Genomic DNA, 20,853 nt, shown 5'->3' on the forward strand with positions numbered 1-20,853 from the left:
AATTTCACCTAATGTTTATTTCACTTTGGATTTTGCCAAAGCATACAAAGAGTATATAGTTCTCTTTCTCTTCTGGGAAAGTAGACCAATGGAAGGAATCGTGGTGAACCGGCAGCTGGGTCACTGCTGCACATGGTGAACGAAGGTCGATGCCCGTGTGCTCAGATCCAAAACTCCCTAAAATTACGGAAGAATTAAATGTTGGTTCAGACGGAAAGGTGTTAGGTTATATGCTGTTTCATGGTTTCAGACCAGTTTGGGTGCCAATGTTGAGCACCACCTAAAAAAACCAACAATGGGCAGGTGAACATCAGAACCGGACCATGGCGTAATGGAATAGGGTGGCATGATGTAGTAATTTAGATTTTCTTCAACATCATGTGGATGCCCTGGTGAATCTGTGTTTTTTATCACAAGAACACACTTTACAACAAGATGTGAAGAAGGTAAACAGATGGAAGCAGTCGTATAATGCTTTCGTAATTTGTAATTGTTGTAGTGGTTTGCACCTCAGGGCCACCGTACAAAGTTCTACTGGGACGCTTTGGATCACTAGGTACTACGTGCCTGAACACCATACTTTGTGATGCCTTATCAGTGAATCTTCAGAGCATTTACTTTAAACCTAGCTTGTGTAAGCAATGGTTAAACACAAAATGTAATAAGTTGTTAATGATGTTAAGCGTTTTTACGATGATTTCATACATTTTCACACAAGAGACAGTTTGAAACTAGAACCACCACGATCAACAGGGCACCGAGTCAGGCTGTAGCCAGGATCCAGTATTTAGTCTTTCATTGGTGGTAATCAGGATAGACGAAGCATCAAAAATGTGAAGCAATGACTTGACAATTGCAGCACAGTGCTTTGCCTGTGTGACTCCAAACGTAGACTTCCTGGAATTTATGTTTTTCTGGGTTTTTTTCACATGACATGAAATCACCAGATCAAGCTCAGTAGGTAGACATCTCAGCATGTCCTGGCAAATTAGTTTTTCCCCAGACAGGAATAAGTGGTTTTAACATGGGGTTTAGTTCTTTTTTTTTTTTTTTGGCAGTTTAACAAAACATTGTGTGTTGCTTTTCTTAGAGCCCCTTATTTCAAAATCAGGACTGCAGAATACATAATCACCTCTATGTCATTGTGAACAATCAAAATCGGCCCAAGGCATAAGCAAATAGTGACTCAATTCTTTGACTTTGTGAAGAAACAAAACCAGTGATGGTTACAAAAACGTCTCGGTCTACAGAAGCAAAGCAATGAAAAAGAAAACAGTGCCACCATGTGGACATTATCAGTATCTCTATTTTGAACAATTGGAAATGTCAATTAGTTTGTCCTGGAACAATAATAGTCATGATTCAGCAGTTCTTTGTCTGAGTACCATTGGGCTGCCATTACTGGTACTTCCAGGTAATTGTCTTAATTATTAGCAAGAAAAAAAAATTAATAACTGTGGTAATTAACACCAATAGCTAAAACGTTTTTGTTCAAACAAATAAATCGTTGCTGTAAAAAGGAACTCCTGGGAAAAACAAAAAAAAAAAAAAAAGAAGTTGAGAAAATTTCAATAACTCCCATAATCTTACAACACCACGTTTTTCTTTTGAACAATCAAAACCACTGTGTGTACAGTCATGGCCAAAAGTTTTGAGAATGACACAAATATATTTTCACATGACTGCTGCCCTCTGGTTTTCATGTGTGTATGTCAGATGTTTTCATCACATACAGACATACAATTGCAATCATATTATTCTGTCAATAAAAGCTTTTGTTACTCATGAGTTAATGCAGCAAGTCAATATTTGCAGTGTTGCCCCCTCTTCTTCAGGACCTCTGCAATTCTCCCTGGCATGCTCTCAATCAACTTCTGGACCAAATCCTGACTGATAGCAGTCCATTCTTGCACAATCAATGCTTGCATTTTGTAAGAATTCCTGGGTTTGTTTGTCCACCCGTCTCTTGATGATTGACCACAAGTTTTCAATGGGATAAAGATCTGGGGAGTTTCCAGGACATGGACCCACAATCTCTATGTTTTGTTCCCTGAGCCAGTTAGTTACCACCTTTGCTTTATGGCAAGGTGCTCCATCATGCTGGAAAAGGCATTGTTCATCACCAAACTGCTCTTGGAYGGTTGGGAGAAGTTGCTCTCGGAGGACATTCTGGTMCCATTCTTTATTCATGGCTGTGTTTWTAGGCAAGACTGTGAGAGAGCCGACTCCCTTGGCTGAGAAGCAACCCCACACATGAATGGTTTCAGGATGCTTTAGAGTTGGCATGAGACAAGACTGGTGGTAGCGCTCACCTCGTCTTCTCCTGGAAAACAGCTTGTTCGATGTCCCAAACAATCGGAAAGGGGATCCATCAGAGAAAATGACTTTACCCCAGTCCTCAGCAGTCCACTCCCTGTACCTTTTGCAGAATATCAGTCTGTCCCTGATGTTTTTCCCTGGAGAGAAGTGGCTTCTTTGCTGCCCTCTGAGACCAGGTCTTGCTCCAAGAGTCTCCGCCTCACAGTGCGTGCAGATGCACCCACACCTGCCTGCTGCCATTCCTGAGCAAGCTCTGCACTGCTGGTAGCCCGATCCCGCAGCTGAAACACTTGTAAGACGGTCCTGGCGCTTGCTGGTCTTTCTTGGGCGCCCTGGAGCCTTTTTGGCAACAATGGAACCTCTCTCCTTGAAGTTCTTGATGATGCAATAGACTGTTGACTGAGGTGCAATCTCTCTAGCTGCGATACTCTTTCTTCCCTGTTAGGCCATTTTTGTGCAGTGCAATGATAACTGCACGTGTTCCTTTAGCGATAACCATGGTTCACAGAWGAGAAACAATGATGCCAAGCACCAGCCTCTTTTTAAAGTGTCCAGTGGTGTCATTCTTACTTAATCATGACAGATTGATCTCCAGCCCTGTCCTCATCAWCACCCACACCTGTGTTAATGGAGCAATCACTGAAACGATGTTAGCTGGTCCTTTTAAGGYTGCAATGAAGYTGAAATGTGTTTTGGGAGATAAAGTTCATTTTCTAGGCAAATATTGACTTTGCAATTAATTGCTGTTAAGCTGATCACTCTTTATAACATTCTGGAGTATATGCAAATATCCATTATAAAAACTGAAGCAGTAGACTTTGTCAAAATTAACATTTGAATCATTGACAATGACAAAATCATTAAAAAGAATCTGTCAATAAAAGGAAGTCATCATAACATTAATCTATATGACAGTAAACAGATTATGGCATCTTAAAAAGCAGGACAACTAGATGTACAGTCTGTATATTACATAAAATGTTTGCTTTTGCAATAAAGAAGTTAGTCTTTTCTGGTCAGACAATGTTATTGATTTTAATTGTTCAAGCAGACGAACTACGTATGCACATATGGTGTAACATTGCAAATAAATATATTATTTTTATTGCGGCTATTACAGCATTTTCCATGCAAAGGCAGACATGCTGGATATTCAGGTCAAAGTTGGTGAAAATCTTTTTGTGTTTTACACTCCAAACTTCTGTGAACTTTGCTGGAATGTTGTTTCCCATCGTTCCAGTTGAATCATCGTTTGAAAAAAAAAAAAAAAAAAACGTCAAGAAGGTGGTGTTTGGAAAACGTGACATTTAGAGGCGGTGCTTGTTATGAAAAAGTTTGTGAACTACTAAATACAGAATATGTCTGGCAAAAGGTTTTAGATACATCTCACCAGGGTCGTAACTACATATTATTCAGGCGGATGCGAACACATAAATCGGCGTTGCATGCCCACTTTTTGCGCCACTGCATTTCACCATAACCTACGTCTTCTGCTAGATGTTTCCAGTTGTAAGAGTTTGAATGGCTCGAAACAAAATGATTCTTTTGACGTAGAGATGGGAAATCTCCTGCATCATTGTTATTTAGCAAAACGTCATAAGCTTCTGAAAGTTTAGGAGGGACCGTGAGAACTAAAACAATTCAAGCAATAACATCATCTGTCAGCAGCGAGCGTCACGGTAACACACCCGGACCACTCCATCCGGTTCGGCGGGGAGAGGACGACCGGTCTGTCCGCTTCGAGGAGGCTGCGCTTCGGATGAAAGGTAAAGCTCAGCGGACTGCCATCAGCCTGCAGCAGCATTGAAAGCGGAAACAACCCAGATCTGTATTTCAAAATAATGTACTATCTGCACGAATGCTTTCGGATACATTTTTTTTTTTACCTGTAGTGATGCAAATGTGGTGTTGGGGAAAAACAAACTTGTATTTATTTGGGTCTTAACAATTTGTTAAGATTTTTGGCCTCACTCATAAGGCAAAGTGTTTCCTTAAACATATTTGTATTAATACGCTTTTGCATTTATGATTTTTGCTGGGCCAGACGACAGGAGGGACCCAAATATTGAATAATAATACTAATACTAATACTACTAATAATAATAATAATAATTATTATTATTATTATTATTATTTAATATTTTTCTAGTCATTGCATTTAAATAAATATCATATGCCTATAAGGGGTTAGTTGTAATAATGTTTTTGGATTTTTCTGAATCAATAATACTGAAGTATCAAAATAACGTTACAGTACTTTTTTTTCTTACAACATGTATCCACCAGTTAAGGGTTGTACAACCACCCTTGCATTAATACCTGTTCATGTATAGACCTGAATATTAACATTCTGTAAGGTGCAATAGTACAAATGTTCTTCTATGGATAGGGAACATAAACTGGCTCCATCCGGAAAGGGCACCTAAAGTATCTATTACCATTTTAATGTGTTTCAATTATGAGAAACCATACACATTGTTTGGAGTCAAATTCAACCACAAAATATTTGGGACTTTGCATTGAACCCTGACAGTTCATTAACAAAGCTAATTTGTGTTAGTCAAATATCTTCTCAACAATGCCTCTTGTTTCATAATTTATGTATGTAATAAATTGTGATTTGCAGTAACAGTTCACCTTTTATTCCGTCGTGCTTTTCAGCAAAATAAACATAGTTTACAGTTAGTAAATATATTTAGAGCTCCTTGCTCCTTCCTGTTAAAACGAAACCGCATTTTTAGGCAGAGGAAATTCGAAAAGAATTTTATTTTGAAAAACCTAGCAACCGGAAGTTTAATTGATTCGTACATCCACCTCGCAGCAGGTGCTTCCAGCAGAGAGGTAATTATAAACCAAAGCCGTGCGGAAGGCAGTGATGTGTGTTAAGAGGGATTTCTGTTTTTTCGTGGAATAAGGCACAACTGTGGGAAAATATTCTGTTCTGGGATAAAACATATTGTTAAAATAAGTTCAGGAAGGACATGAGAGGAGAAACGGCTGTGGTAATTTTTTTATTTTTTTATTTCTTGTAAAATATCTTTTGGAAAATAGAAAAATAGGCTGTGTTACTGGTAAACTGATTCATGTGTGAAATGTTTAGTTTTTTTTTTAGGAAAACAGACCTTTTCACTAACATTTAATTAGTAATTGTGCTTTTTTAATATATAAAAAAGGAAAATGGTGTTGAAGTGGTTGAACATGGAGGAGCAGCAGCACTAACTTCACTCGGGAGTCGACCTGTGAGTCTTTTATACTGGTTTTCTGCTACAAACATGGTTTTATGTGTAAAAATGTTTGTTGGTACCAAAGTATGATAATAAGTAATTCCACTGTTTTCTAAAATATTTTATTTTACCTGTATCATATTTTGGAAAATATGATGCAGGGTAAGCATTAATTTTCAGATGGGCAATGCTGATTTTTTTCCCCCCCCCTTGCACTGGTAGCACTCTAGGTATCATTGTCTGTATCATTTCTCCTGACAAACAAAATGTACTGCCAAACCCAGATTGTCATGGCAACTGTTTGTGAATTCCTCATGCATTGTTTTCTCTTCTAATCTCTGACATCAGCAATGAAAGCAAGTTCCTCTGTGAAAAATAGCAGGTGTATTGAATATTAAAGTTTCTGAATTTACAACTTTATGACTGCACATACGAACAGATGCCTCATTTATTTCCATAGGACAGAATTATCCATGTATTTTTGGTTTGTGGTTGGATAATTACATGTTTCGTTGCAGTTTGGAATTCAAGTCTTTTCCATATTTGAATAAATAGGTTGCAGAATGATATCTACATTTCCAAACTTTCTACATCCCATTGTCAAAAAGAGACTGAATTCACAGACTTGGCACTGCAGAAATATCACCAGTCAGTTCACTGTGAACTTTAGTTGATTTATACTTTAAATTCCCCTGTAAATATGCTAAAGATGATGACAGGAATTCAGTGTAAGATGCTTGAATGCAGTCTTCTGTTTACCAAAGTTTGGGTATTTTCATATCACAGTTTCAGTTCTGCAGTCTAGTTTTTCAGGTTCTTGTTGTTCATTTTGTTTTTAGCATTGTTTCCGTTCTGTTTTAGAGCATGCCAGATCACAAGCCAGTCGAACTACGTTTGGAAATGAACATTTATACACATGGTGACTCGTGAAAAATCATCAGCAAAATATTTAAGTTAATCTTTTAAAAATCCTAGTCAGATTTACTATTATTATTATTATTATTTTGATACTTTTATCTTTACTCTTCATTTTTTTGAAGGTGGGGAAACATGGAAAAGCTGGCAGTGTATCAAATGCTTATTTTCTTATGTTTCCTGATATTTATGTTTGCAAGTTGCAACGTAAAAAGAACCAATTTGTACACCCTTACCATAGTTTAACATGTCTGATTAAATCATGACGGAAGCTAAATGTATGCATTATCAGTGATGCAATGGTTTGTCTCTGCAGAATGTTGCAACTCTACAAAATATGCTGAAAATGGCTTCTCATGGCTCCCCTAATCATCACTACAATTTTGATTGCACAAATATACAATCAAAATTGGAATTACTTCCAAATGGACTGAGGTGCATGCAAACTTTCTTGACTTAGAAACTTAAAAACTGATAAACATTTCAGCTTATTTAGCTCTAAACAACAATTAGCAGCAAAGTTCTTTCTTTCTATAATCATGAGCCAAGAGGATTAACCTCTCCAGGGAGATCAGAATCAGTCTCCATACTCTGGAAATGGTTGACATTTTAGTCTTTGTAGGGTAGGTTTGTGCTCAGAAAGCAAAAAAACCTGCGAGCTGCATTTTAACATTTTCAGGTCAAAGGTTAAATGTTATTATGAATTACAAAACCTTTACAAGAAGTGTAGTTTAAAATGGCCTGAGGGATTTGACTTGCTTGTCTTGGGTTTTGAAAAGCGACACCTGAACTCATTTTTGGAACAATTTTCTTTGGACAAACCAGGTTAAAGTGTTGATGTTTGGCTATAATGCACAGAAACTGTTGTGTGACGATGGAGAGTTGCTGATTTTGGCTTAGTTTGCACAATAAGAGGAGGTGGAATAGAATTTATTTTATTTTTCTTCTTTAGAGTAGTCAGTGTGGTGTAGTGACCCACTGACAGCTCACATCTCAAGTAAACTGAGGAAGGAATGCCTTAGTTTAAAGAAAAATCCTCATTTAAGTATCTAGAAATAAACTCTTTTTGGTGATAAACTAATTTTTTTTTTTTTTCTTGAAGCTGAACAGGTTGTTAAATGATAGGAACTCAGTTTCTTTGGCTAAGAACAAAAGTATACAAAACAAAGAAAACTACAACATTATTATAAAAAGTATAAGAAATACTTAAAACTAATCCTCCATAGATGGTAAAACACAAGTGGTTACATGCTGGGATTTAGAGTTTAAGACAACTCTGTGGAAGTGTTGAATTCCCCTATCTGAAAAAAAAACAAAAAAAACTAATGTGGCCTGAAACATGCCAATCACAGGTCTTAAATTTGGTTGGTAACTAGCTGCTAATACACCCTTGCTAGCTAGTTGGCTAATTTTGTTGTTCATCTGCTCTCGGTGAATACAAATGTGTCACCAAATGGCTGGAGGACGTAGTTTTTTTTGCCAGTGGCTCACTTTTGTTACCAGCCCTTACAAGCTACCAGGATCCCCAATCATCCTCTTTATTCATATTTTTGTTTCTGTTTTAAATTTGACTTGCTGAAACCTGCAGATACCCTGATATCTTTACTGTCTGGGGTGTTATTTCCTTTGAGTGTCAGACAAAGGATATCGGCAAATCAGAAGCTACTGTGGACATTTTTAGAGTAGTTCAAGCAGGAAGAAGTTTTTTAAAAAGACATGAGCTCCATTTGGTGCTACATTCCACATTTTCATCACGCAACAAAAGCAGCATGCATGACTTCCTTTTTTCCCATCCATGGATGTTTGTTGATATCTGTAACTTTTGCTCCACAGGGAGGTGAGGGGTCAGATATGGACAACCAGCACTTTGAACAGGTGAGATAAAAAAAAAAAGTTGATCCCTAGATGTGCTTATCCTTGATGATGTTGCCGTTTAAGCGCCATAAGTAGCTGTTTTAGATCAATAGAATGGCTGAGGATAAGGACCTGATATGGAACTGGTTGATTTGTGCTCCTGTTTGGTTTTGCTATCTACCTAGAAGTTTTTTGTCTTTAAAGCTTCAGTTGTAGGTGTGTCTCTGTCACATTGTTGTCTGACTAGAAAGTTCTGTTCTGTTCAGTAACATCATTCATGTTGTGATTGCGTGCAAATTGACTAGACACTTAAACACTTAGACACGCTAGGCACTGGTTCCTGTCACGGTCTAAATTGATGATTCATGATGCAAAAGCAGGACTCAGTTTTTGTCATTTTTCAGGGTGGTGGAGTCCAAGAAGACTTTCCGTCAAGCCCTCAGGTTTGTTTTTGAATGACTATTTCTCACAGCTGTGCAGCTTTTACTAGGTTTTATTTATTTAATATTGAATTCGTGTTACTTCAAATAGAACGGAAACTCTGAAGATTTGATCAGAGAGAACCCTTTTTATGCATATTACAAGGTATGTATGTTACTGATCTCTGCCTTTTAACAACATTGACTTTTACTGAACACATCCCAAATGAAGTTGTGTTTTACCGTTAGGAATCGACTAGTAACACTGATGGAATGGAGGCTTCTGTACAAGCAGACGATTCCATCTCTGTACCCACTATAAAATTCCTAGGCTCACCTCAGGAACTTGGTTATGGAATTAAGGCCACGGAAAACGGAGCTATCCTGTCTGAACATCTTAACGTGCCTCAGAGGTACGACCCTAAAGACGAGCTCTTCAGACCGTCCTCTCTGAGGCTCAATGGCACCGCCAGTGGGGATTTTCATGATAAGTTCTCTAAACCCATACAGAGAAATGGCTCAGACATTGTCACAGATGACGTGGATGCTTTGTTTGTCTCATCTAACAAAGGGAAGGATTTGAGCCGCTTTCCACAAGCCGTGGCACCAAACCCATTTTATAAAACTTTGGCCTCAGAAGCAGATTTGTTCTCAAGGAACCGTGAGGACCTCTTCCAAGCAAACGACACCCAAGACGATGCCCCCAGCACAGACAACAACAAGTCTTTTAAGGAAGGGTTTGATGTATTTTCATTGCCTACAAATCCGGTGGATCCATTCCCAAGTCCGCTCCCAAGGAATTTATTCAACGCCCCCAGTTTGGATGATCCTTTTGGTCCGACTCCCTCCAAGACGATGTCCTCTACATCTTTAACCAATCGCCCATCTGAGTTCAAGTTAGACACACCAGCGTCAACAGGTCTAGTAAAGAAAACTCCACCAAAAGTTCCTCCAGCTGTTCCACGAAAGCCTCAGATCAAACCAAGAAATATTTTGACGACGCCTCAGGGAAGCAAAGAGGAATTTCTTGAGTCAACCTCCTTCAGCCAGGCCAGCAGTCCGTCCTCCTCGCCCAGCATTTCTCCAGCTGACATTACTCACGTATGTAACTCTTATTCCAAACGACAAGAGACTAAACACTTTAAGGTTTCTATAAAGTAATTTCATACATCATGCAGGTGCAAACTTTCAGACGGCCACCGAGACCCGTTCCTCGAACTCGACGCCCCAAAGCAGAGAAACCACCAGCACCGGAGAGACTTCCACCCCCTTCACACTCTGTAAATCTCAAAAACGCAGATGATTTTCTGATGTTTTGTGTTGAACTCAATCAATGAGGACACTTGTGATTGTATAAACTCCTTCTCTCCTCTAAACTCTTAGACTAAACTGGAACCAGAAGTACCTGAAGCGCACACTACTGAGCCAGAACTGCCAAAACCTCCATTTAAACCAGTCCTTAAACCTCTTCCTAAAATAGTCCTTCCCCACAAACCAAAGAAACCGGTATGAATGTTTTTGTAATATGGTGTTCAAATGGGTTTTCCCTATTGTTACACAGACATAGAATCTGTATTTTCTGTTTTTATATAGGAAAAGAAATGCAAAGCCAAAATTCAAGAGAAAACCAGCAATCTACCTCTCTGTATATAATTTATGACTCTCTGCCAAACTCTGGGACTTTTTTTTTTTTTCTCATAGTGAATGTAGTTTTTACTGTATATTGTAACTTCTATCATAAACCAGTGGCAGACTTGTCAATCATGTCTGGGCAATAGAAATGTAACCATGCAATGTTATCTTCTGCTTCTTTTTAACATTTAATTTGAGTGCAAATCTCATTGTTTTTTTATACCAGGTAGAAAATTGCTCAACATGGATGTTTTATATATTTGTTTTACAGGAGAACAAACCATTGGAACCTGAGAACTTTGTGTTTGAGGACGTCCTCCTTATTGGACAGGTGAGTTTCACCTAGAAAAATTTTCACAACCGTAAAGCTGAAAATTTCAGTCTGTTAAATGTTGTACAGATTTTGGTTAGAATGAAAGATTGGAAAACTGTAATCTCATGTTTGAGACACACTTGATACCTAGGGTTTGGGGTCAGAGGTAGCTAGTTTTATGTGCTGAGGGCTAAAGTCTGAACTATGTGCATGATAAATATTCAGGTTTTAAGGTATGTCCTTAAAACCTGAATGTTTTACGAGCATACTCACATATGTTTTTTAATCACTCTCCTGTGCTGTAACATTTAAAAAAGCATGACTTTTGTGACCTAATCAGTTTCTGATTGTTTGAGCCGATCTTTGACATCTCTACCGTGTCGGTCGCAGAATGCACCACTACAAAATCTGAGGTTGTATGAATGTGACCATAGAGCTTTTTTGCAAGTGTCCTACCAGAAAACAAATCTGGTGCCAATGAAGAAATAAATTGCTTTGAAAGAAATATGTGCTCTTCTGTTTTTATGAATGAAGCAAAATCTAAAACATTTTTCCCTCAAAAAATCAGGAACACTGTGTGGAGGATTGGCCTGAGGACAGTCCTGAGCTGGATCCAGACTTTAAGCCAGTAAGAAAACAAATCTAAATGTTTTTCTTGATTTGTCGTTTTCAACATATTCAAATGTAATTTCTTGAAATTTTGAATTTTAATTTGTTCTTCTGTCTGACTTCTCAAAGTCTGGAACATTTAAGCTACGAAGAGAGTCCATGAAGGTCAGTCAGTTCAGTTTCCTCTGTTAAACTTTGCTAACTAATTTTTAAGTCATAAAAAAGCAGCCGAAGACTTCTGCCTGTTTTTAGGCCAAGATGGAGTCAGATGGAGGAAGCAGTGAAGATCCTGACGGGACCTTTGGTCACGTTAAGGTAGAACCTCTCCTCCTTCCTGCATGTTTTCCTGCTCTATCTGCAACTTCAGCTAAACTCTGAACATTTTCCAGAAGAAGGACAGGAAACTGCGAATGTCGCTGCTGTCCAGAAGAAGCTCAAAGGTAAATCTGGTCTAATAAAGGAATGTTTAATTGTTTTGCCTTGTTTTACTAAAATGGTAACAACTTTGACAATGCAGGACAAGTATTCAGATGATTCCATGGAGGGAAAGAGCAACACGCTGCCCAGCCGACGAAAACCCCCCAAGGTAGAGATCGACACATGTTGTAAAACCAGCAGTTGTTTTATGCTAGCAGGTCTTTATGCAGGTTATTTGGCTTTTGTTTTGCAGGAGTTTGGTTCCAATGACTATATTTCTACAGGAGATGATGAAGATAATTATAGTTTGGACTATAAAGTATGTTCTGTTTTCCAACAGTGTAAAGTCTGGCTATAAATACGGTTGACAAATTTATCTTATAACATACTTAATGCCTCTAGAAAAAATCTTCAAAGGCCAAAGTCAGTCACCTGTTTCGGAGAGCCTCTGATGCTTCCTCTACGTACAACGACAAGCGCATGAACGAGTATTCACATTCAAAGGTAGCTTAAAGAAGCTTGTAGGAGATTTTCCAAGAGATTTAACTCCAGCTTTCCTTACAATTCTTCTTTAAAAGCAAAATGATGTTTGAATGTATGAGGGATTCTTGAATACTCTCCAACAGGATGGTGACCATAAGAAAAGCAGCAAGAGGAAAAACACAATCGTACGACGACAGTCGGCGGTAAGCAGCCTCCATTCTTCAAGTTAAATGTGGAAAAGCAGCAGGTCAGGTTTTCAACCCAACATGGATTCATATTTGAGTCTATTAATGTATAAACTTGAACTATTTCTCAGGACTCGGTGTTGGACGATGATTATGAAGATGGGGAGAAAGGTGGCCATCGGCAGGTTGTTCGATTTTTCCCTCGTTATTCAGAAACGCGTTTCTGATCACATGAAAACAGAACCTGCTGTGCCTTTTATTCTAAACCCAATCTGTGTCCTCCAGAGGAGCAATAGCAAGGTGAAAATCAAGTTTGTGCCACAAAGGGGATTTGCCATATCATTAGAAAAGGTAGAAAACATCTGCTACACCCTGATACTCTGATTATATGACTTCTCAAATTTAAACAAAATTGAAAAATCCCACCTCATTTCAACTTCTTTGTTTTCTACAGCCACATGATGAACCAAAAGGAGCTCATGGTTATACATCTCGCAAGGGCTCAAAGGTACAACAGGGACTTGTGTCTGGTTAACTGTTTGTGAATGCCATGTTTGTGGAATGAGGATGTCTGAACATGTTTGGGATGTTTTCACCCTCACAGGACAAATCTGTTGAAGAATTTGGAGCGCATGGCTACACACCTCGTGACAAGCTCCAGGTAGTGACTTATTTCAGTTTCAACAACAACAACCTGCACGGACTGTGTCTGATACGACTGTAGATAGCATAGTTTGATACTTTTAGTCAGTTTTCCACAGTTTATGGTTCTTACAGTGTTTTGCAAAAGTATCCATGCACCCCAAGCTGCTTCACATCCCTTCTTAAGACTTTCACTAACTTTAATGTAGTAAATAATTACATTCAAGCCTCCTGACTGCCTACTGAAGTGACCTGATTGGTCAGTAGAGTCCGGCTGTTCTGCAGCGGCTTTACAGGTTTGTTAGGGAACATTAGTGAATAGCATAATGTGGGCCAAGCAACAGCACAGATGAGTCAGGAAGAAACGAGTTAATAAAACAAACATCATCTTATCTGAGCTCATGGAAGAGTGTCAAGGAGGCGCCAGAAGACATCCTGTCTACAGTTTACCTGAAGCTGTGTAAGGAACACAACATGAACTCTAGTCAGAAGAGATGTTGAGCAATGAAGGAAAAACATGTAGACCCCAAGTGTAAGCCACCAATCCCAATATCGTGTGGGCAAACTTTTACAATAGCCCTGGCAAAAGAGCTGGAACATGTGGCTTGTGGTGAAGATGTCTAACACACCTTTTTGTGTGTGAGATTACGATTTTGAATGTCAGAATCACCAATAGCCATGTTGTTATCAATTATTTCCACTTATAGTAGCTTTGCAGATAATTTCCCACCCTTATTATTCTGAATAGTGTATTATTCTAACATCCATATGCTGTCTGTCTTGTTCAGGATGATGATTTTGAGGAGATGGAAGCCCTCAGTCTTCACTCTGCTAAGGTAATAAATATCTTGATCAACTAAATAACATTCAGTGTTTTCACTGACAGGCTACATAATCAGACTTTTAATGTGCCAATCAGGCTGCTACCATGGATGACGTACAGCAAAAGTCTCATCGTTACTCACCAAGTCTGCAGGGGGATGACGATGTCGAATTGAGCAAAGAACGCAAACATGTAACTTTCTGCCTTTTTTTCATGATACTACAAACTGCATAAAATTTATCACATTAAACTTATGTTAACAACTGTTCTTTTTTTTTTTTTAAGTCTTTACGAAATACAACTTGATGTGCATTGATTATTATTATTGTTTTAACTGAAATGCTTTTCTCCTTAGTAGTTATTAGTATTTTTTCACTATAAAGTACAAAAACAAAATCATCATCTTGTTTCTGGCAGAAAAAGTCCAAACGTAAGATTCATCTGCCACACAAATCTAAGGCATCACACGGACTGAAAGAGGTAGGCGTAGTCTAAGTGTTTAATGGTTAACAGACAAACATACAAATAAAAATTATTCATGTAAAAATATTACTGGTGTTTATTGCCAGAAGGGCTCCACTGATGACGAAATAACAGAAAAAGATATGAAGTCTCACGAAGAGGAGTATGATGAAGATCCAGATGAGATTGAAATGCTCAAACTGGTATTTTTTGTTCTTTATTTAGACTCCAGTGTTTTTTTTCTTATTATTTGTATGAAAAAATACCTTTGACACACTTATTTCCTTTCCAATAGAAAAAGCCATTCAAGTTTAAAGTTTCCAAAAAACCCAAGCACAAGGTAAGTGTGTTTGGTCCGCTCTAACCACACCAGAGGAATCTTTACTCGTTGATCGACAACAACACTCGATGCAACATTCTCAGACTGAACCTTCTCTCATCAGAGCAAAAAGAACCAATCAGAAGCCCCACCTGATGAGCACCTCTCTGAGGCTGCTAAGGTAAGTCTGCAACTTTTCAACCGGGAAACTGTAAAAGTGCTGATGGAAAACTTCTGATAGCGATTCCTCAATGATATTGATTCAAACTGTCTCATCAGAGCTAAAACTGAGTTTGAAAAGGCTTAGAGGGCCAAGTTATTAGTAGGGTATGTCTAAGATTCTTACTCGATTGATTTTTACCCAGAAAGCACATGGGCAAAAACAGTTAGCGAAACGGTCACTGGGACTGACTAGTATATATTCCATTGAGGGAAAGTAACTTAAGTAACTTTAACATATGAATTCCTCATATGTTAACATAAAGGCTCGTTTTGAAGTATAAGCTGCTACTTACAGGCATTGCTTCGAAGAATTCGACCTGGAATACGGCGTTCATAACAAACACGTGTGTTCATCTGCTCTACCGCTAGCAAACAACTGTACTGATTAAATAACATAAARGYAGTTCCCTAAAAGTCCAACAGATGGCAGCAATGCGCCATGCAAAACAAAACACCCACAGTTTACAGGACACACTTCCTGCTAAAGAGCCCCCTGGTGGTTAAACCGGAAAAATAAAATCTGAACGTTCTCTGGTATTGTTCAGGGGGCTGGACCAAATGTGGAGGCGGGCCCGGCCCGCGGGCCGTAGTTTAGGGACCACTGTAGTAAAGCATTTACCATTTCTCCACCACATCACAATTGAGCTTTGCTTTGGGTTGGTCTGCAGAAGGGGGTCTGCAACCACTTAGCAACTTTTTGCCGTTACTCCAATTAAAGACATTTAGAGCTACAAACATCACAGTCAAAATTTTTAATATTTATGTTTTTTAGCTGTTTAAATCAAAGAAAAATATGAGGATCAGGACATTTTCTTCTATATGGGATGTTGTTTGTAAAAAATTATGTAAACAGAAAAAAAGAACTTAGTTTCCAATGAAATAATGTTTTTTAAAGTCTGAAATTTAAGGCGGGATTTATTCCATCCCAAAAAATTGCTAAAATCTCTATTCTATTTTTAATATCTACATTTGAAAAAAGTAAATAAAAATGATTAAAATCTCTATTTGTAATGTCTACATTTAAATAAATATAATTTTTTTAAATGGCTAAAAACTCTATTTTGATATCTACATTAAAAAAAATTAAAATTACAAAAATCTACATTTTAAAAAAGTTGTTGCTTCTGCACCGTTTCCAGCCAAATCAAGAGCCACAGCGGAAACTCAAGTTCTGACCCCTGTTATACAGCATGAAATACATTGACATTTATTGTGGAAAATCCCAGTGCTTTTGCAACACTGTACTTTTATCTTTACTTTAGCTTTCCTTCCTTACTTTCCTTCCTTAGCATTCACTATCATGTGATAGCTGTGCACTAACGGTTCAGATAATCTTCACCTGCTAATTATCAGATTTTAAACGTTCTACCAACTCTGAACCATTTGCTTTAATTGGGAATCTTGACTTTTGTCAGTCAGGCCACAATGCAGGTTTTATTGATTAAGCCCTCATGTTAGCAAACTATACTCTGAAACCATCTCATGCTGTTGTTTTAGTCTGTTTGCTTTCTTTTCTCAATTGAACTTTGACATATCCTTGTAGCATCTTACTGGACCGGTTCAGCTACATACTGCCTTCTGACACACCTACTGCTGTGTGTGAAGGCCTACAGTGCTACCTTGAATGACTTAGTGCTACCTTGAATGACTTAAAATAGTAACGCTTGCTGCAAACACTTACTGATTAACTCGTCGTCTTCCCTCATTCAGGCAGCATGGCAGGCTGCTCAGATGGACGAACAAGCTGCAGCCGGTGAAGAGGAGGACGAGGAAGACGGGGTCAGTTTCTTTGGTTCTGGAAAAATTCTGGATCCTGTTTTTATAGGAACAGAATTATTTGATGTAGGGTTGATGTATGAAGTCTTTGTAAACAAAATTGTCCTTCCAAAAAAGAGCCAGTTGAGACAAAAGCATCAGACGGAAAACTTCCATCATCCACTTTTAGTAGAAACGGAGAGAAAAATGATAAATCATTGAAAATGAGTTCATTTTAATTTATTTGTGATTGATTTATTGCGACAGACCTAGTTGTGTGACAAACTATTTTCCTATTACAGATTTCTCCTGTTTTTAGGAGTTCACCTGTGTAAATATAATAAGCATTTTATTTCATTTAGTGACAAAAAAAAACAACTATCCAAGCTGACCTGGGTCTGTGTGATAAACCAGTCACCCAATTAGGTAAATTCTAAATTGGCTGATTAGTCACATTTTTTGTGAAATGTTCCTACATTTCAAAAGCAACATGCTAGGTTCTATATAAAAGAATTCAAAAAATAGATCATACCTGTCAAGTCTCCCGTTTTGGCTGGGAAACTACCATATTTTATCCCTCTGTCCCGGCGTAATTATTTTCCTGTAAATTTCCCATATTAGATTAATTATGTCGGGAGGATAAGACAGACCAAATGTATATGCTCTGGTTTTGTTCATAAATGAAACCAGAGAGCTGAAGAAAGGTCATGCGTGTTTGACTACTTTTTGTATCTTTGTCTTTAGGACACGGACAGTTTATTGGAGTGGTGGTACACAGTAGAAAGTAAGTCAACATCCAAACAGATTTAAAATCTCAGGGAACTGATGAGTGGTACTGGATTTGTATTCACCTGTTTGTGCGTTTCAGAATGGGACGAACTGCCATCGGATGAAGAGGAGGCAGCCGTCAAAGAGGATGAGTCAAAGTGCGACCATTTGCTTTTACCAGCAGTAATTCTTGGTCAACTCACTGGTTATTATGGGTTAATGCAATAGGTTTTTACTTTACTATTTGTATAGCACCAGTTCACAACAGCCGCGGGTTATCAAAAGTCACATACACTCCAAACGATTCTGGTTATCAATGCAGTCAAGTTTAGTTTATTATTCAAATTAGATAATGAGTAATTGGGTAAAATTATCAACTTACATGGAGGATTATAAGTTTTGAGTACAACAGAAGCTAGTGGAAACCCTAATGATGCTTTTCGCAAAGTACCCAATGCTCAGCACTCTATGCAGTAGAACTAGCACCTCCTCTTTCTGCAGCAACACAGGTCACTGTAAATGCAGACAGTAGAACAAGCATCATCTTTACCAAAATAGCTTTGTTTCAATGAGCAAAGTACTAAGATTTAGCTCTTCTAAAATCTTGCTTTGATTGCAGGTCATTCACCGTCTTGGCAGACAAGGTCGAACGCGGCCTGCGTCTCTTCAACAAGGTGTTCACCGAGCAGGCCGAGGTCCTGTGGGAGTCCATCATCTCACTCCACGCCCTCGCCGACGACATCAATGAGTTCCATCACAAAGCCAAGATCGCTGGGATCAGCGGGGGCACAACCACCGCAGTGGGCACTGTGGCAGCCATCACTGGCCTGGCTCTGGCTCCCGTGACCTTCGGAGCGTCCCTGATAGTTACGGCTGTGGGCGTGGGAGTGGCAACGGCTGGGGGGATCACCTCCGCCTCTGCAGCCATCTCTGATAACGTCAACAACAAGAACGAACGCAAAAAGGTACTGCAGGTTTTTGATGCAGTAAGACGTGATGGCAGCCGCAGAGGCCGCATGTCTTGATCACTCTGTTACTTTTCCGTCTGTGTGAAATCACTAATTGAACATTCTCTGTCCTTAATTAGATCGAGGGTCTGCTGCAGGAGTACGAAGAGCGAATGCTGGAGATCTCGAACATCCTCCACTTTGTCAATAAGGGCTTGTACAAGCTGCGCGGCCACCCTTTCCTCAGGTCCGGCACGCAGCACTATTCCCAGGACTGGGAAATCCGTAAAGCGGTCCAGATGATCAGCATTGTGGATTCACCTGTGATGAGAGCGACGCAGATGACTGACGACGCCGTGGACTCCCTGCAGGGACTTTTCAAAGGTATGGACAAGTACTTTGTGAACGAAACCAGAGAGCTGAAGAAAGGCTGCAGGAAGGAGATTGTGGCCGTTATAAAACAAGTGGCAAACGTGCTGAATGACTGCATCGTGGGGCTGAACGCCATCAGAGAGGATCTGCAGGAGGCTACTGGACAGATGTGAACAACCTTCATGATCACGCTGATCATGGCTCTCCACTGACATCTCCTGGCTGAAACTAAGAACTGCTGTTCCATGTTGCATCATTCTTGGAAAATATTCAACCTCTGTGAAACTCATGAAGATATTTTTGGCATTGTGGCTGAGAAATTAGTTTTTTCCACGTTTTTAGACCTTAGATTAATTTTTTACTTGTATAGTAAAACACAGATAAGTTTCTTTACTCATCTTTTGTTCAGCTTGAGCAGCATCAAAGTTTTTTTTCCTATATAAATGTCTCAGAATTGTTAGAATCTAGTGAACCAAAGTGATAATTGTCAGATTTTGGCAGAATGTTTTGCAGGTCATAGGCCCTTGTACTGTGAGACTTTTAATCTTTTAAGTTGTAAAAAAGAATCTTGTTTTCATAATCAGGTGTCAATAGATAAATTTATTATTATAACTTAAATTGGTTTGTTCAAAATATAGCTCATGTTTTGCAACGAGGGAGTTGGTTTGATTTATTCAAAAGCTTGAACACATTTTAATGCTTTTCATTTTTCCTGAAAGAGTTGTCTGAGATGAATGCAAAGCATGTTGCAGGACAAACTGAAGTTTTTTCTGCTTGATTGTAGGCGCATTGTCATTTTATTATCCATACTGAATCATCCAGCTGCTATTTTACCCCTAACCACCCTTAACCAGAGGCATTCTTAACATTTGACTTATCCAGCTTTGACAGGCCACTGTCATTGCAATGCTGACGTATTTGTTCATTTATTTGCATTTTAACATGAATGTAACTGTATAGGTTTTTAATTGTTCTATTTTACTATATTCAATATGTCCTGGTTAACCCAAGAATAAAATGTAAAAATGACACATTTTCACCTGGAGGCAAAGTATGTTGGGGTTTTTTTCAGTTGAAAAATATTAATCTCCAAGTCAAACTATAAGATATAACCTATAAATGGTTCAAAGTGCCAGTATAAAATTATGTACAAAAGTGTAAACTTGATATAATATCCAAAAACGCACACTAACATCATACTTGTATGGTTTGATGACTACCAGCACATCTTCCAGTTTAGATTAAAACTGGGTTGAAAGACTATTTTAACACCATATTTGAAATTCAACTGGTTCAATGATTGCTTTAGTCCTGTGAAAAATGTTTTTAATAGACTCAAGTTCATTATCTCAAAATAATTTAAAGTCATCTTGTGTCATGCCTATGTATAGACTTGAACGTTTTTACATTTCATAATAAAACCATAAACTTCATTCTAGTTTATTAGAATGAAATGCAGATGTATAATTCTGAAATGGAGGAACAATTAAATAGTCAACTGAACATTTTAATTTTGAGAGTTTTGTGGATGCCTTCAATCTCCTTTAAAATCCAGTGCAACATTTAGACCAGTGTTTCTCAACCCTGGTCCTCACTGCCCCCCTGTACTGCATGTTTTAGGTATTTCCCTTCTGCCACACACCTGAATTGTATCTCTGGGTGATTAAGAGGCTTCTGCAGTACTTGATGGTTATGCAATCATTTGAATCAGCTGTTCTGGAAAGGAGGCTCATCTAAAACATGCAGAGGAGGGGGGTGGTGAGGACCAGGGTTGAGAAACACTGATTTACACTTACAAAATGGAGCCAATCTGTGTGTAATTAAATCTCTCAGCTGCTTGGTGAAGATGTGTGAAAGAAGCGTAATTGTTTTATGGATGCACCTTCCCCATGTTGAGAGTTGGTGGTGGCAGCATCATGCTCTGGGTTTTTTTTGTATATTTTCTTGCAAATTAAAGTTGGTCACAGCTGATGGGAAAAATGGCTGAAAACTCACACACACACACACACACACACATAAAACTAGGACAATCTTGCAAGTAAACATGTTCTGAAGCTGCAAGTGACTTAGGGCTAGCATCTAGTGGAAAATTAGCTTAACACCAGAGCTAAAACGGGATTGTTTTAGAGATTATTTTGCAAATAACAATAAGCAATAACCACCTTGACACGCA

The 20,853-nt window shown here is 38.5% G+C and overlaps 1 protein-coding gene across 4 annotated transcripts; it reads left to right on the forward strand.

Annotated features, from left to right (window-relative positions):
- Positions 1–5,164: 5,164 nt before the first annotated feature.
- LOC103480310 (uncharacterized) lies at positions 5,165–19,719 on the forward strand. Of its 4 annotated transcripts, none has more exons than XM_008435197.2 (32): positions 5,165–5,321; positions 5,493–5,558; positions 8,292–8,333; positions 8,717–8,755; positions 8,844–8,897; positions 8,981–9,832; positions 9,910–10,011; positions 10,115–10,237; positions 10,635–10,694; positions 11,245–11,304; positions 11,415–11,450; positions 11,538–11,600; positions 11,675–11,725; positions 11,803–11,871; positions 11,956–12,021; positions 12,105–12,206; positions 12,329–12,388; positions 12,502–12,555; positions 12,656–12,721; positions 12,825–12,878; positions 12,975–13,031; positions 13,801–13,848; positions 13,932–14,027; positions 14,253–14,315; positions 14,405–14,500; positions 14,593–14,637; positions 14,741–14,797; positions 16,549–16,617; positions 17,338–17,377; positions 17,462–17,519; positions 17,981–18,326; positions 18,449–19,719. In XM_008435197.2, the coding sequence occupies exons 1-32, from the start codon at positions 5,301–5,303 to the stop codon at positions 18,851–18,853; spliced, it is 3,420 nt and encodes a 1,139-aa protein (XP_008433419.1). In that variant the 5' UTR covers positions 5,165–5,300; the 3' UTR covers positions 18,854–19,719. The 4 variants fall into 4 exon arrangements, with proteins under 4 accessions (XP_008433419.1, XP_008433421.1, XP_008433420.1 ...); XM_008435199.2 differs by having other exon boundaries at positions 14,408–14,500; XM_008435198.2 differs by having other exon boundaries at positions 11,678–11,725.
- Positions 19,720–20,853: the final 1,134 nt, after the last annotated feature.

This window comes from Poecilia reticulata, linkage group LG18 (assembly GCF_000633615.1).
Source record: "Poecilia reticulata strain Guanapo linkage group LG18, Guppy_female_1.0+MT, whole genome shotgun sequence".
In the NCBI taxonomy this organism is placed as follows: domain Eukaryota; kingdom Metazoa; phylum Chordata; class Actinopteri; order Cyprinodontiformes; family Poeciliidae; genus Poecilia; species Poecilia reticulata.